The 17,018-nt window shown below is 42.1% G+C and overlaps 3 protein-coding genes across 15 annotated transcripts in view; 2 read left to right on the forward strand and 1 right to left on the reverse strand.

The window, feature by feature from the left end:
* The first annotated feature begins 647 nt into the window (after positions 1-647).
* Positions 648-2,695, forward strand: dnlz (DNL-type zinc finger). The gene is made up of 3 exons (XM_072371767.1): positions 648-1,049; positions 1,181-1,320; positions 2,472-2,695. Exons 1-3 carry the CDS (start codon positions 735-737, stop codon positions 2,623-2,625), a joined length of 609 nt encoding a protein of 202 aa, XP_072227868.1. The 5' UTR covers positions 648-734; the 3' UTR covers positions 2,626-2,695.
* A 452-nt stretch (positions 2,696-3,147) lies between these two features.
* On the forward strand, positions 3,148-5,529 carry uck1 (uridine-cytidine kinase 1). Its single transcript, XM_072372573.1, has 7 exons — positions 3,148-3,343; positions 3,779-3,938; positions 4,471-4,567; positions 4,668-4,810; positions 4,889-4,983; positions 5,061-5,109; positions 5,198-5,529. The coding sequence occupies exons 1-7, from the start codon at positions 3,248-3,250 to the stop codon at positions 5,383-5,385; spliced, it is 828 nt and encodes a 275-aa protein (XP_072228674.1). The 5' UTR covers positions 3,148-3,247; the 3' UTR covers positions 5,386-5,529.
* Positions 5,530-6,136: 607 nt separating this feature from the next.
* The window catches only part of rapgef1b (Rap guanine nucleotide exchange factor (GEF) 1b), a 37,230-nt gene continuing 26,348 nt past the window's right edge, over positions 6,137-17,018 (reverse strand). For 6 of the 13 annotated variants that reach the window (XM_072372563.1, XM_072372564.1, XM_072372561.1 and 3 more), the window contains 16 exons: positions 15,546-15,707; positions 13,711-13,857; positions 13,106-13,198; positions 12,062-12,147; positions 11,595-11,700; positions 10,892-10,967; positions 10,508-10,595; positions 9,521-9,610; positions 9,069-9,254; positions 8,537-8,621; positions 8,336-8,430; positions 8,115-8,193; positions 7,924-8,025; positions 7,697-7,794; positions 7,471-7,599; positions 6,137-7,374 (listed from right to left, as the gene is read on the reverse strand). In XM_072372563.1, the coding sequence (XP_072228664.1) occupies positions 7,224-7,374; positions 7,471-7,599; positions 7,697-7,794; positions 7,924-8,025; positions 8,115-8,193; positions 8,336-8,430; positions 8,537-8,621; positions 9,069-9,254; positions 9,521-9,610; positions 10,508-10,595; positions 10,892-10,967; positions 11,595-11,700; positions 12,062-12,147; positions 13,106-13,198; positions 13,711-13,857; positions 15,546-15,707 (1,773 nt within the window). In that variant the 3' untranslated portion in view covers positions 6,137-7,223. The remainder of the gene's footprint in view (positions 7,375-7,470; positions 7,600-7,696; positions 7,795-7,923; positions 8,026-8,114; positions 8,194-8,335; positions 8,431-8,536; positions 8,622-9,068; positions 9,255-9,520; positions 9,611-10,507; positions 10,596-10,891; positions 10,968-11,594; positions 11,701-12,061; positions 12,148-13,105; positions 13,199-13,710; positions 13,858-15,545; positions 15,708-17,018) is intronic. The other 7 variants (XM_072372571.1, XM_072372567.1, XM_072372572.1 and 4 more) reach the window with 5 other exon arrangements.

The raw sequence follows: 17,018 nt of genomic DNA on the forward strand, positions 1-17,018 counted from the left end.
TCCCCAAAACAAACTTCTCCCCACCCTCCCAAGGAGGATCAAGAAACACTCATCACTCACCCCCACCTTATTCATTGTCATTTGTTTGGATTGCTTCTCTGCCTCCCAGGCTTGCAGCAGCCTTAGCCTTAGCTAGTTAAAATAGACTTTTAATGTGGATGCTCTTTAATTCTCCCTAAAACCTTGTTACACACTGCAGAGATAAAAAAAAAAAACATGTCTGTGCACTCCTGTGCATGTCTGGCCTTGATTTGTATCATACTGGACATTCCAGAAATATTTTGAGATTGGGAGAAAAAATTGGATCTGAGCGGTGACATCAAAGCCTTGTCTCACCCTTTGTTGGTTGTGTGTGAAAAAATTGTAAGAAAGACGATGAATAAATGCATATGGAAATTTACATGAAAATGCTAAACGTGCAGCACAGATTCTCGGTTTTTAAGTAACAAAAAGACGGCTTAGAGATATGAATTCACTCGTTTTTTTGCTACCTGAGGTGCAGAATCTTTTGATAACGAATCTAACTAATTAAAAAAAGTAAGGAATAGAAGGAGGGCTTGTATTTCAATAAATGTTTTTTTTTTATAGATGTAAAATTTGACCCAGTGACTTTATTTTGAAAATAGTCGGATGTGTGATGTCATCAACGCGCGTCAATATTCTATTTGATGAAATCTTCGTTTAACTTCTGTGCCATATAACAGCCTTTTAAGTCCTTTAAACCACAATCCGCAATGTCAGTCCTACGAAAGTGTCTTGCTTTGACACATTTTCCAACGACGAGGCACACGGTCGGCCTGTCGTTGCGTTGTTTTTATAGTTCCTCAATCGTTTCCAGAGTCAGTGCTGTGTCTCACTGTCCTACAACCGCTACCAGATCAGGACAGCTCCCCTCACAGGACCAAAGCATTTTTCATCATTTGCTACTTGCTGACAGATGTGAAGCTCGTCTGAGTTGTCGCAGAGCATTCTCAGCCTCGCCGGCTCCGGGAGGAGACGCTGTCGGGAGGATCCAGTCAACACATTATCATCTCGTTTACACGTGCAAGGTAGCGGAGCCAGTACTCTGCATCTTTGTATAAAAGGCTTACTCCATAAATCTCTATTTTCTAAATTCTAACCCGTCTACGTGTGTCTTAGAAGTCCACAATCTGACCCTCAGGCTGTGTCATGTTTGCAGGTTTGCTCCACCAGGTCCACGCAGAGGATCTCGAAGCTGGCTTACCACAAAGGTGTAGTGATAGTGACATGTCCGGGATGTAAGAATCACCATATCATCGCTGATAACCTCAGCTGGTTCTCAGACCTACAGGGGAAAAGGTTGGTGGTGCTTTGGCTTTCAGATTCACAGTTTTATTGATCCATGTACAGCTTGCTTAGTCGAATTAAGCAGATAAAAACATAAAAGCAAGTTAGTGTAATTAACGAGAGATCAACTGAAGTGGTAGAATAATATTTATTGATACACAAGAGATGAATTTTTTTTGTTTGTTAGGCTCTGATAAGTTATCTCGGGGGGAGCTGTGACATAAACGAAAGGATGGGGTGGGATACGACCCCCCCAGATAGGAGGCGGCAGGGACTTCTGATATAGCTCCTTGGGTATCAGGAGGAGGTTAACAAAAGAAAACAGGCAATTAAAATGAGTTCCAAGTGAGTGAGATAATTGTGAACTTAAGCAAAAACTTCAAGTAAACTGTGGATGCAAGGGATCAACACATGAGGAAAATAACAAGTAGAAACAGATAAAACATTTATCGTGCATACAGATATCAACCAATATAGATTAACAACTGTAGTACTTTTATTGACAAAAAACCCCCCAAAAAAACGAGTGTATTACTGGGAATTTGCTTAATTTGAACGTGGTAAGTTTGTCGTTTTCTTTCTGGTGCACCTGTTTCCTGCAGAGGGAGCACAAGCCTCTTTGCTTGACTCTAAGTTGGGCCATAATGCCACAATGCTATTTAAATTATTCTTTCTCTTCACTGACAAGCCAATAAAACAGCAAAAAAAAAAAAGAATTAGAGACATGAAATATGTTAAGCTTCTAAATTAAATGAGTCAACGCTTTCACACTTAAGTTAAAAAGTTAAAGGTAAACATTTTTCTTTATATTGGAATCCATCCCATCCTTCAATAAAGACAGGAAAGGCTGATAGCTGCTGTTGTAAACATAACTTGTTGTACACTATTTTGTTATTGATCTGTAATAACATCCATTAAAACTTGCAGGGTTGCAAGGATGTTATTCGACATTAATTGAGTCCATTTGTCTTGAAACATTTGTGTCATGTGATTAGAAGCCAACTGTTGCTGGAAAGAAGCTTTTAAAGTTGTCAACTCAAATTTCATCGATGTATTGTTCCTTGCTGTGACAAACTAAACGGCATGTTTGAGACATTTACATCTCTTGATTGAAATTGTGTACAACAACAGTGTATTCTGAGTGACTCTGTTTTATGTTTCAGAAACATTGAGGAGATCCTCGCTGCCAAAGGGGAAACGGTGAAGAGGGTTGAGGGAAGTGATGCCGTGGAGATAGTGTTGGATGAATCCAGAGGAGTCAAGTCACAGTGTGGCGACGTCGTGGAAAAGTCCGAAAATGACACAGAGAAACAGTGATATGTTCTTACTGTGTTTTCCCTTTGTAAGATGTTTATATTTAATTTAACAATAAATACAAATCTTGGTAGTTGCTTTTGTTGGTTTTTTTTGCAGTGTGCTTTTTAACGAGAAAAGTGACAATTTAAAGCAGGGTCAGAGATACTGCTGAGGTGCAAAACACAACAGCAAAAATAAGAAACAAGTTTCTAAAAACTTAAAAGCAAGACAGAAAACTAAATTTCACAAAACACATTTAAAAACATCCAAATGTTTTGCAAGAATATTCTCTTTTATGTTTTTCAAAAACGTGTTCTGAAATATGTCGTTGGTGTGCTGTCAGTTACTTTGTGTTTTGGTTTTGTTGTTGTGTTTTACACTTCGGTGCCACCAAACGAAACCTTCAAACTACTGAGCTAAATTAACGACCCTATAAAGAAAGCAATGAATCTTCTATGGAATTATAATGTCGCTATAAAACGTGCATATCTATAATACATGGCTGCTTCGTAGTGTCCAATTAGTCACGCGGTGAGGTTTCTCGCGAGAACAGCGCATCATTGCGGTCTGCACTTGCTTGCTGGTAGCTCAGGTAGCACGCACCCAAACTATCTGGGTTTTTGCTATTTTTCTTATTCGGGTGATGGAGATGGATGCTCTTGGAGCCCTCGACGAGGATGAAAGGCCAAGTCATCACCCCTTTTTAATTGGGGTTAGTGGAGGAACGGCCAGTGGCAAGGTCAGTCAGTGTAAACCCGAAGTTAACGTACCGGTTAGCTTAGCATACTTTACTGGTCGCGCTGACATTAGCATACATCAAACTGTCAAAACAAACGGCACGCCCATTTGTAGGTAAAGTATTTCTATTCATTCACAAAGACACTGGTTGTTGAAATTAGGTTGCCATATTCTCATTGCCTTTGCCAACTCTTAGCGGCATTCTAGTCCAAAAGACTGCACAGCTGTTCTAACAAAATTGTTTTCCCTCTCAGTGATCGACCTAAAGTCAGCTGATGGACATTACATTGAGGTCACTGCCTCACACGAGGGTCATCTCAGTTCCTTTCTTAAATAAACATTGAATGTAGTTTGTTTTTGTTCGTTCAGTCCAGTCACCTGTTATGACGGTTTTTGACTTGTAACTCGTATGGAGTGAAGTTTTCTTTTTTTTCAGTCAACAGTTTGCGCCAAGATCATGGAGCTCCTGGGCCAGAACAAGGTGGACCACCACCAGAGGAAGGTGGCCATCATAAGCCAGGACAGCTTCTACAAGGTTCTGACTCCAGATCAGAAAGCCAAAGCTCTTAAAGGCCAGTACAACTTTGATCACCCAGGTAGGAGCAAACTACAGATAGATAGTACTTTGTAAGGTTATTATTGAGAAATTGCATCTATTATTTTAGTCCTGTTTGAACTAATATATGAAGAGAAACCACAAAACCATCAGGAAAAAAACAATACAGATCTTATTATCAAGTACCTGACATTGAAATTGACCAGCCTGGGTGGTGTTTGGGTGTTGTTGAACTGAGGAGTTTGTATTGTATTGTATTGCTTGGACTAATTCTGTGTGGGAATGAGCTCCTGTGCTAAGACTTCAGCTATGTTTGGGGATGACATAGTTTCACATCAGCAATTGACTGTGAGCCAATCATGTGACATATGTAAGGTGTATAAACGAGATAAGTCTTTGACTCCACACCAAGATCTTCTGAGCGGTTATTCTTAACAGTTCTTCAGGTTTTTTTCTGTTATTGCTTGGTGACGTTTGACCAATAATCTTGCTTTTATATAGTAGATTTGCAACATGATGCATCCACTGTATCATTTATTGAATATAACCATCCACATTTAAATGTCTTTCAGAGGCATTTGACAATGAGTTAATGTACAAAACCCTGAAGGATATTGTGGAAGGGAATGCGGTTGAAGTGCCAACATATGACTTTGTCACCCATTCCAGGTAGGAAGAAACATGAAAGTGCTTAAGGCCTGATGAAAAATCCTCTGTCCTTCCTTCTTTTTGCATGTCCTGAGTCTGAGACGTCTTTGTGTACTTACAGGCAGGAAGAAAGAATCACAGTTTACCCAGCAGACGTGGTCCTCTTTGAGGGGATCCTTGTGTTCTACCCCCAGAAAGTGCGCGACATGTTTCACATGAAGCTGTTCGTAGACACAGATTCAGACGTCAGGCTATCTCGCAGAGGTATTGACGTCTCCATTTTCTATAGAATTCCTGATCTTGTCACAGTCTTGTCAATAATGGGACTTAATTTTCCTGTAGTCCTGCGAGACATGAGCAGAGGAAGAGAACTGGAGCAGATTCTCAGTCAGTATACAACATTTGTAAAGCCTGCGTTTGAGGAGTTTTGTTTGCCTGTAAGTATGATGGTCATTCCTGTTCCTGCGCTTGATTGTTTAAATTAACGCCACTAAGTGTAATTTATTCTCTTCAGACTAAGAAGTATGCAGATGTCATCATTCCAAGGGGAGTTGACAATATGGGTGAGTAATCCTCAAACAAAAACGCTTTGTGTTAATATCTCCAGGACTGGAAATGCTAATAAAAAATTGCTCATTTGTGTGTCATCAGTGGCCATCAACCTCATTGTGCAGCACATCCAGGATATTCTGAACGGTGACATTTGCAAATGGCAGCGTGGATCCACGAATGGCCGGGGTTTCAAACGGGTCATCTCTGAGCAGAGCGACCTGCAGAACGGAACTTCTAACCCTCCGACAAAGAGGGTCCTTCATGAGCCCAGCAGTCGGCCTCACTGAGACTGAGCGTGTGTGTGTGTGTGTGTGTGTGAGAGTGTGTGTGAGACTGTGAGGGATGTCCGAACTGTGAATGTGTCTTTATTTGGTATTCCTGCTATTTATGTGAAACAGATGCACCCTCTGTGGTTTTAAAAAAAACAAAACGATTTATTATCCACAATCCCATGTTGCAAGCAATCAAAGCTGCAGTCAATATTATTTTATTAGAATTACTGGTGTGAAACCAGTATGCTCATTAGATTAATAGTTGGCTATTTTTCACAAACAAGTCTTCCATGGTGGTTATTTTTTTTTTAATATTATATAAATGGTAACAGGAGCTGTTATTGAAATGGAAGGTCTTGTAGTTGAGGTTAATAGTGTTTTGTTCATCATGCTTCTGCACTTTTGAGTTTGAGAGTACAGCTACACTGACTCTTGCTCTTTTTGTTGCTTTGTAACGTGGTCAATATCATTTAAATGTACAAATACAATGAGGTTCGGTTGTTGCTTCGCCTGTTCCTGTTTGTAATAAGTTCTTAAAAAAAAAAATCTAATTAAGGCCAGATGTGTAGCTCAGAATTACTGCAACTACTTTGATATTAAGAGCTTCCTTTTAAGGATTTAATGCTGAATCCATGCCTTCATTTTTTTGATTTTTTTTTTTTAGATTTGATTTTCCACCCACTGTTTCTGTACAGCAATAAAAGGACGTTCTTTTCAGGTGTTTAAGCGTCACTCTCTCAAAGGCAAATTAAGCTTTTTGACAAACTTTTGGTGTTTATAGAAACAGAGCTGTTTGTTTTATTGTAGTTTGAGAGCACAGTGTGATGCGTGGGTTTTGACATGATCCCCAAAAGGAGTCTAATGATTTACTACAGCACATGTTGAAATGACACACACACACACACGTCACTGAGGACTTCAGTCACACACACACACACACTCTTTCACACACACTGACATTACTGGGACATGATTGTGATTGCCTGATGGTTCTTTACACTTGAACACGGCACTCGATGATTCAGTATGACATACATAGATCACAGCATCTTTAGTAATTAATCTTTTTTGTGTTTTTGCTTTGCTTTTTTTTTTTAAGTGCACATACATATGGCACTTGGGAGAAGCCAAGCTCTTCTCATAAGCATAAACGTCCTTTTTAAGAACAAAAGGAGCATTGTATATAATACATGTCATAACCATAAATGATTCTTACACAAAAATGTTTCAAAACAAACTCCAAATTCCAGTCTATGATGGCCGTCCTGTCTTTAGGGCTGAAATCCCCTCACACCCACAGCAGATTCTCAGTCTGCAGCCTGTATGCGGATGGCACAGTTTGTGGCAGGTTGCGCCCGAGGTTCTGCTGTCTGAGGGAAACGTAAGTCTGTGAGAGGGTTGCAGAAGATGACCAGCGAATGGCACATACATAAGGAAAAGAAAGAAGGGACTTTGAATGTAATGGACCATTCAGTTCAATCTCACGCACACGCAACAGCTCCCTCTACAACAGAGAGCCCAGGGAGCAGACTTTGGTCATATCCGTAGTGTCTCCCTGTCCACTCTGTGCCATTTCTCGCTCCTGCTTGGCACCAGCTTTTCTCTGGTACCATCATAGTCTTTGAATCTATATGCCAGACCACAGTTATCCCAAATATAATCTCCCAGAGCAACATAGCTCTTTGTAAACCTCAGCGACGCTTCAGTTGTCTGTAGTTTGTTCTGGTTTCCCCAAAACGAGTCTCCCATTAGCTTCAACGGATAGCTTTCATTTGTCTTTCTATCAGTCTGTAGTAAAGTGGAGTTAGTGTCATGAAGCACAGTTGGAGGTCAGTTTTGCAAGCCCATGGACTCTAGGTCTTCTCCTCGCGGTCTGTCTTGCGCCGGGCAATGTTTCTGGGCTTAATCTTCAGCGAGAGTTCCCACAAGGCCTCCTCAGCCAGGTGGTCGCTGAAGTCGTTGAAGAAAGAGATGATGTCCTCATTGCGTTTCAGCTCATAATGCCTGAGATTAGAATATGTTCGATTAAAACAGCCCTTCATTACCCAGAAAACAAAAGCTCATTTGAGATGACGATGAAGCACATGTTAGAAGTCTTACACTTGCTGGAAGCGCCGCATGCTGTCCAGAATGTTGAACTGTTGCCAGCGTTTGGAGAAATTGACTTTCCCGTCAATGAGGTCGGGGTTCCCCAGGTGGACGAAGGTCAAGTCCTGGAGAATGAGACCTCTGCAAAGAGAAGGAGAAGGGAGTTGGCCAAAGTAAGAGACCAAGTCAAGCTGGGTGCAGCAGACCTGAACGGGTCTAAAAACAAACTTTTACTTACAAGTAGGGGATGCATGGGGGCTCCACCTCAGCCAGAGCCGCTCTGTACGCTCTGAAGGAGGAGGAGCTGTCGATCAGCGTGCAATACTCCTCCAATCCCTGAGAAGCAGGATATGGCAGAAGTGTGAAAATATGAGCAGTTACACAGAGTCAAAGGCAGAGTCAAAGGCAGACCTCCTCCTCAATGACATCTTTAGACAGGACGCCTTTCACTAACGATCACCTTACCTCTGAGGTCTGTTTCTGCCACTCCAACCTCCTGATGGGGGCCGAGTCCAGGGCGGATAATATCGCCAAGTAAGAGTTGAAGTTATTCAGCTTTCTTAAGTGCTGCAATAAAAAGAAAAGTAGAACTATTAAATGCCACAAAGAAAGCAACAAAACACGACTTTTATGCTTTTAACAGTCAAGTAATGTACCTTCATGATCTTAATAAACTTGAGAAGCAGCTTCTCTCGGTCTTGGGCTTTCTCCTGCTGAATTATCAAAGAACGGACCCTGCAGGAGACAGAGAAATTAAATACTAAGGTTTTTAGCATTTATGATGACCAGAGAAAAAAAAAAAACAGGACAGTGACAGAGAAGAGGAAGTTAATTTGCGCTTCAAAGCATCTGATCGTTACTGCGACTTTTGTCTTACCAATAGCTCATGTTGTTAAAGTGCTCTGTGAACTGAGTCAGGTTCGGACTCTTCTCCTCATTCTGCTCCTTGGCCCAAAGCAGAACCTCTGGAATCTAAAGGAAAACGGGAGAAGAAGAGCAGAGTAAAAATCAGTTTGAACTCCCTGGAGTTTAGTGTCAAAACAGAGAAAAAGGCAAATGATAGGAGAGGTCACTGTACCTCTATTTTGTAGAAAAGTTCAGCATCTAGAAGAGTTAGCTGATCAGCAATCTCGTGACTGCGAAAATCATGAAGAGTTCCAGGTCTATAAAAAAATAACTAAATGTTAGGAGTCAGGAGTGTTCATCTGCAAATGACACCAGTTTATCTTGAATGCTGTGTAGGTAGTACAACTAAGAAGTGCTTATGTTATTTATTCGTTGTGCCAAAGTCTCTTCTCTACTTGTTTTTGCTCAGTCTGCCTCTCTGTCCCCCTCTCCAGCCTCATCGCCTGAATTATGATCCTTTTAATCGCTGCCATTCTCTAACTGTCCACCAGGTGGCCTCCATCTTTTTAATGAAGTTTCCACGGATTCCCAAAATCAAACACGGCCTAACAGCATTCTTGATTTCACAAACACCTAAGTGTGGCCATTCTTATTATTTACCAATGCTTCTTCTGTGTAATAAACAAAACGTGATCATCTTTAAGGGCACAGACACACTGCCATACTCATCTCAGACAAAGCCTACTCTCGACCCCCCACAGTACCTTGCAGAGACCCCTCGGGCAGCCAGGGGCTTGAGGGAGTTAGTGTAGCGCAGCAACTTCTTTTGCTCCACCTTATCCAGGATGTTCTTGCGGAGAACACGGGCAAGGCTGAGCTCGCCACTGCACACCAGCGTGAACACCAGCTCCATGAGTTGTTTCAAAATGTCCTCCGTCAGCTCCACCAGGCTGAGAGAGAGAGAGAGAAGGAGGAGAAGAAGTGCTTAAATAATGGGATTTGACAAATAGAAGAAAGTTCCCATTCGAGTTTCTGGCATTCAAGCCAAAAAACAGTTGGGAAAATAATGGATTAGCCGAGTAATCGCAGCAGTTTTATCGAAGACAACTTTTCTAGATATTACTGAGCATTTGTTATCAAGGTTTAGTGACGATTACCCCAAACATATCCACAGATTCAGAAAAGTCAGAGTGATTAACAGCAAAGTCCTGCTCACCACAGCTCATCCACCACACGAACCAGGACGAAGAACGTGTTCTTGCTGACTCGCTTCTTGAAGGTGTCTGGACTGTGGCAGAATGTGGTGTATGTGCTTTGTGGTTAAAGACAATTAAACCAATTCTCAAATGCATGCTTGACTACCTCGCATTGTTTTTATTGATCGTGCAGCACCTTGGTTTAACCATTTCATACACTGACGGACAAAAAAAAACAAAAACAGGCTTTTGCACATATACAATGATTTATAAAGAATTAAGACAAGACGGGTTGTGTTTTGCTCGATACAGTACTATGCAGTTCACCATTAGTGGGATTTTAAAGCAAAAACAAAGGGCATGTATGCAAGTACTGCACAAGATTCTGCTAAGCTCTATAATTCTCTCTTAGCCTAATTTCTTTGTGTAAACAATATCCATCATTACACAGCAATCACCGTCACTACTGTGCTGCTCGTTAACTCTTGCAGTAAAACCAGCAGGGCCTCAACTTTTATTTCAGGAGCAACTAATCTGCTGATTACATCTTCAATCAGCCAAATAACTGTTCAGTTTAAAATGTCAGACGGGTAAAAAAGAAGAAAAAAAAAGAAATCATTAAACGATGATAAAAGGACAAAATAACATCAAATTTTGAGTTGGTTAAAAATATTGCTCTTAAATAAACTGATTAACTAATAATTTCTGTTTTGCATAGCAATAGCAAAACTTTCGAGAGGATACCCTGTTACTGATGAGCCGAGCTTAGCTCACAACACATGATCTGTTCTGGATTTGGGACCAAAAAAAGAAAGACGACCACAAAAAGCTCCCATATTTTCAGATGTCAGTATCCATCAGTGGAAGATTAAACTGAACTAAAGGTTTCTGCGTACTAAGAAGATAGACAAGTCATTCTTCAGTAAATAAGGATTAAAGCAAGAAAATCGGCCATCTGCCCACAACAAAAGCGATCGAGCCCTGAGTGAAGGGTGAATTGAAAAGGATATCTGTGGTGTAGCTTCTTAATGAGGTCCTCTGGGGTTATAAAAGTCCTATATGTAGTCAGAAAGGCTTCACAGTACAAAACGAGATCTGTTGAGAAAAAAAAAACACGGGAAAATGCAGCAGATTTCAGTTGAAAGCAGCCAGTGAACCAATTAAAACTGACGACACATCATCAAGCGTGATGGCTTCAAACTCAGACTGACACAGTGCAAATAAGACAGAGACAGACTACTGAAAAGGCTCCTCAGAGAAAAGATATAACAGATCAGTTGCCAACAGATATAAATCTGTCCTTAAATGGAAAATAAATCAGGATGAGTCAAACTAGTAAAACAGAGCTGTGCCGGTGACCCAGAAGCACAGTAACATACTCAACACCGTACCTTTGCGGTCTGTTTCTGTAGCGTGGACTAATAAGATGTCTCCTGATCCAGCACGAACGTCAGGACCATCGTCATTCTAAAAATAAATAAATAAATAAATACATGTAAAAGTCTGCAAACACGACAAACTGACCTACATGGAAAGAAATATGCATGAGATTGAAACCAGGAGAAGAACGGCAGGAGGTGATATGAGGTGATGCAGTCTAGCCCAAAATGTAGCGTGCACATTTCCTCCTTCTCTCCCCCAACCCGCCCTGTCCTGCACCAGCTCCTCTGATGACGAAGAAAAAGTCAGACTTGTGTACGATACAATCACCGGCACTGCAATATGTCTTCTGTAACAACTCTAAAAGGCCTTTGCGAGTTCTAAATTGCTCCGCCGTGCATTTCTCGTCTCTTGCCATCATCTTCAGCTGTCACATTGCCGTTAACCTTGCAGACAGGCGTGCACCGTTTGAACACATCTGCACATCGGACTGCACCACACAGGACAAAGGAGGAGGAAGAGGAGGAGGGAGGTTTGTCAGTTTCAGCTCTGCAACTTTGGAGATTTACCTCCAGAGGGCAGCAATGCCCATCAGAGGTGCCACTCAGACTCTTTTTTTCCACATCTGTCTCACAGCAATCTTTACTCTGCATGCCGTTCGGTCACAGTAACATTTCTTAAAACAGCACACAGCGTCACAAGTTGTTGTCTTACTTCTTGTTTTAGTGTTATCCTGCTCATAATCTCTTTGTGGTCTATGAGGGAGAGCTCATCCACGTCTTCTTCCTCGTCCCCGGCTGATTCTGATGACTTTTGCCTCCTGAAACACACACACAAACACACACCGTTAACACAGACACACTCGTATCCGTCCAGGGCAACAAATAACGAAAGCAAAGCTCCAGATCTATTCTGCATGTGACAAATGAGACCCCCGATTATCGGTTCAAAATAAAATTAATCAGCAATTGCCAGTTCAGTCAGTTTAGATGAGAGAAACAAAAAGTAAACACTAATAGGCTTCTTTAGCTCCTTAAATATGAAGATTAGATTGCAGAAACTCCAGTGTCTCAGGAAACAGTAACACAGTTAGTAAAGATCAGTTTAGAGTGCATATTGTACTCAGTTACCATGCATTCTGAAGGTTTATGTCATCAATAAGGAGTAAATATGACTATTACCTTTCTTTTTCCAAAGCCTCTTTGCTATTGCTTGATGGTATCTGAGGGGCGGGGTCTTGAAGTGCATCATCAGCTGCGATTGTTTCCTAATCAATAGAATGGGAAGGAAAAAAAAACAAAAAACAATAGTCAGCCTCTGCACAGTAGGTTACATGGAATATCACTGGTGAGTGGTTCCATGTAGTAACAGAGTGCTTGTAGATGAGATCGTATGAACCACCAGGATCTCATGCAACACATTGATGGAGGGAAAGGAGGACGGATGCTTTGTACAAATGATCTTCACGTTTTCCTATTAGAGAGGGGAGGACTTAAGGGTAAAGAGCTCCTTTTCCTTAGCAAACCCATCTGATGAGACCCAAAATAGCACAACACTACGGGGGTAAAAGCCACATGAATTGAAACTACACCAAACGTAAAACCTTCAAACAGACATCCAAACATAGTCTCCATTGCAGTCTCCCAAGTGTGTACGGAAAAAAAAAAGCAAAAACCCTCATTCCATCATGCCTAAAAGTACATCCCATATACAAGAACAGGCCCAAAGGAATACAATCACGCACACATTAGCCGTCACACATGCACAGGTAAACAGAAGGGATTCATGGGAATGTTACTGGAAAAGTGGAAACCCACAGCATCCCTTTTTGGAAAGACATGTCAGGAGGAGTTAGATAAGGGAAAGGTACAGTTGAAGCGCAGCCAGAGAGACAGCAATTACCAGCCAGGCAGTCAAAACAACAAACATACGGACATCTTTTCCACAGACACCAACCAGAGCACATGATTCCCTGAAAGACAAACCTGTGAACCTGAAGTCATGCTCAGTCAGGTTTGGCTACACTCACATTCCATTTCAGCGCCATTTCATCTAGGAGATGAATCAATAAGAGCTGCTGAGTGCAACACATGTGAGAGCAACATGTGCCAAACGAACCGTCCTTTACTTCAAATCCCTGGCTACATTTGAATTGATTCATACCCCCGAGGTGACAGGACGCGCAAATGGAATTGACCTTTCACCCGTGGCACACAGCTACTTACTCTGAGGGAGAGAGGCAGCTCCCCATTGGCCTGGCTGGATGAGTACAAGTTGACATACTCCCCCTCCCCGCCCTCGTCATTCGCGCTCTCGCTCTATGGGAAAAGAGGAGGGACACAAACCGAGGCGTAAAGCACCAGAGAGGGGCAAAAAGTGTTTGCTGAGGGTGTAGCAAACTTTAAGTGTGAATATGTAGCTAAGGAGGAGAGATAGCAGCTGGCCAAGGTCTTCTATTCTATACACGGCTGTGTGTTTTCCAGCTCTGTGTCCTCATGACCACCAGGTGGCACTGGAGTGCATCATATGTAAAAGGAATAGTACTTACTGGCAAGAACATGCAGTGCAACATGCTCAGCTGGGATTCTTTTAAGACCAATAATCAGACAGCAGACAGTTTGTGGGCAGTGATAATGACAACAAGATGCAACTAAGAGAATGAGTCACTCTATCATCATTTGAGCAACAATACAGAAAACCAAACAGCTGTTATCCAACTTCAATCTTCCGAGGAAAGAGGCCCAGTATCAGATTTTACAATCCCTCTAAAAGGACTACTTTTTATAGGAATCCTGCTTGAGCTTTCAACATCTATCCTTTGTGAGCTCACCGCTGAGGTGTGGAGAGAGTCAGTGAGAGAAGACTCAGAGGGAAGACAAACGGCCACAGAACCCATTGAGCCAGCCAGGGAACCGTTGGGCCCGCCCCCGCTGCCATCCAGAATGGTGGCATTGGTCAAGGCAACTTGATCCAAGCTCTGTGATTGGTGGGGGGGAAAAAACGAAAGCAAGAAAGGGGAAAAAAAAAAAAAAAAAAAAAAAAAAAAAATCAAAGGACAGGACTGAAAGATCAGAGAGGAGAAGTCAGAGCAGACAGAAACAGAAGCTGAACAATAATAAGCAGGGGGAGTAGTGTTCACCTCATTCTCTAATACCTCCATTAAGCCTGGACTATGGGCATGACGTGCCCCAACATGAACCCCACTGCGCACACAGATGTACGTAATAAAAAATAAATTAAATAATGCAAAAGTGGAACCGGTGACAACTCAAGTGAGGTACATATGAGACATAGGAGACATTCAATTTCACAAGAAGTGAGATATTGCTAAGGAATGTGTATAAGTGTGCAGCCAGCTGAGGAGATGCCGGGTAGCAGGGAGGTAGTGGCGACCTGTTAGAACACGTTTCACATACCAGCCCTGTTTGAGCATACCAGCGCAGAGCTGCAGACACAGGTCAGTGAGAAACACTACGCACACTCAGGAATATGTGCACACACACACACAGACTCATGCACAAAAGACCATTTTATCTTTAAACCACTACATACAAAGAAAAAAATAAATAAAAAATAAAAAAATATATATATATATATATAATGTAAAATAAATGTGTTTGATTCCTACGGGCATCTCCCAAAAATCTTAATGCCCCACAAAGCAGAGGAATGCAAACATTCCACAGAAACACAAATGGGAGGTGTGGAGGTCTGTGCGTATTTAGGGGGGCGAGGAGGTGCACAGGATGGTGGTGAGGGAGGCAGACTAGATGAGCATGAGACGCTAGAGAAGTATGAGACAGACGCTGGAGGATGGAGAAGACGAGGAGGAAAAAAAAAAAAGAAAAGAAAAGAGTAGTCGAAACAGAGGGAATGTGTTTCCCATCAGGTCCATCTGGTGCTGCATTCCACATGAGATATCCTGAGGGAGATCCACACCATGTCTTAGCGTGCTTGTGCAACTTGGGGTCATCATGGGTCAACTCTCCCAAAATACCAACAAGAACAATGTTACATAGACATGCCATTTTAGGATTAGGGCCAGGCCCCTAACTACCTGAAATACAGTACTGACTGACCATAAATTATTCCATTCACAAGAACCCAGTAATGGCTGAATCGTTCCTTTCTAACATAGGGTTAATTACTTATTTACAATCCTAAATCAAAGCCCTGAGAGAGTCTCTTGTGACATTTTCAGGAGTTACTCAAGACAATTCAGTGACTGTATCTCTGAGGAATACTGAAAAGAAGAATAGGGTGGCATAATTACCTGTCAAGTGGGGGAAAGCTTCAGTACAACACACAAGCACACACAAAGCTGGCAAACCAGTGGCTGCGACAAATAACTGCACACAATCACGACCACGCAAATCACATATTAATCACATACTATCGAATGCGTCAAATGAAAACAAAATCACACAGTTTAAAGAAATGCACACAAGGATGGGCGGATGAACAAAATTAAGGATCACACAGCAACCAAAGCACTGATGCTTGAGGGGTAGGCCTGTCAGAAACCACAAAGATGAGCAGACTGTATCACATATGGAGCACATACAGGTCATGCCACCACTGGACCAGTCAAGGAGCACACAGCACCCACACCAGAGCAGAGAATGAGAGGGGTTGGAGGGGTTCTGCTGGACGGGGGCGACTCACCGTGGGTGTGGTCAGAGATGCTTGGCCATTCAGGTAGGAGTTAGAGACGGACATGCTGAGGCCCAGCCCAGAGCCTGCCTCCTCCAGGGCCGCTACAGACGGCTGGAGGTGGCAAGAGAGAGAAGAGGAGGAGGAGGAGGAGGGGGAAGAGGAGTGGGAGGCCTTAGACAGAAAACAAGGACAAAGAAAGAAAGAAAGAAAAAGACAGGAAGAAGAGATATAAGAATAGAGCGAGTGAGAGTAATGAGGGTTACGGAAAGAAAAAGAGGGAAAACAGGGAGTTAAGAGAAGAAAAAAAAGAGGGGACAGATGATTACTCTAGTAAGCAAGACTGAATTAGAGCAGACTTAATCAAAGTTGAGCTGCAGCAGGGTAGTGAAGTCGCAGTGGTGAAAGCTGAAGAGGATTCTTGTAGTTAAGATGAAACGTATCAGGCATTGGCTGAAGATATAAATGAAGATATAAACGGTGAAGGGATGTGTCGGCTGCTGCTGTTGCAGTGTCCCTTCATCAGCCGACTTCTCAAACATCAATTACTACAAGTTTAAGCAACTTTAGGTAGCACTTTATGGTATCTACTGCGAAAGTTCAGTAAAGCTTTTAACATCCTATTTGGTTTTACAGAAACCAGGCCACCAACAACACGGTCTAAACAGAAAACGATCTGCTTTGAGATTTTTTTTTGTATCCATTTTCTTATCCACACCGCAGCTGGAATGATTTTTTTTTCCCCGGTTTTTGTTTTTGCAAAGCTGTGTAAAGTCGCCAAAGCATGTAAGCCTGTAACATGGGTTTATGCAGCAGGCAAACAGGCTTATTCCACTGAGCCACAAGCTCGTCAACCCCAAAACATGAGGCCAGATTAGGCTGTGCGGCGGCTGCAGAAAAGGCGACTGCAGTTTGCTGCTCAGAAGAATGGTAAAAATAAAACCTGCTCAAAATACACACTTGTGGTGTCAGAAAGAGGACAATGGACAAAGAGAAGGGCCTGGGTAGACAACCACTCTCACTATCTGGGCTGTTAAACAGTATTATATCCAGGAGAGAGAGCGCAGCATCCGTTTACTGCCCGTAAATGTCCTGTCTTCAATACAGCCACAAAGCTTTAAGCCAAACATGTATGAATATGGCTTTTAAACTCAAACATTTCCCCACATTCCCACCCCAAGTGATTTTATAAATATTTAGCCATTATCTAACTAAGAAAATGAGCAAATCTGCTTCATTAGGACTTAGTCGATGCAGATACGATGGACAGTGGCTCCACATTTCGTTACAATTCTAATACTCAAAAATAATCACTGCACAGATGCACAGCACGAATGCTTATTATACACCTGAATTAGAAGAATATCTAATGAGAAGTATTGAAAAAGGTTGCAGTTTGGCAGAAAGTGTGTTATATGGTAGAACTGACCAATCACAGAAAGATGTGGGAGTTTTCAGGGCCTTCAAAGGTTTCATGCCAAACTG

This window comes from Leuresthes tenuis, unplaced genomic scaffold, assembly GCF_036924035.1.
Source record: "Leuresthes tenuis unplaced genomic scaffold, fLeuTen1.0.hap1 SCAF_19, whole genome shotgun sequence".
In the NCBI taxonomy this organism is placed as follows: domain Eukaryota; kingdom Metazoa; phylum Chordata; class Actinopteri; order Atheriniformes; family Atherinopsidae; genus Leuresthes; species Leuresthes tenuis.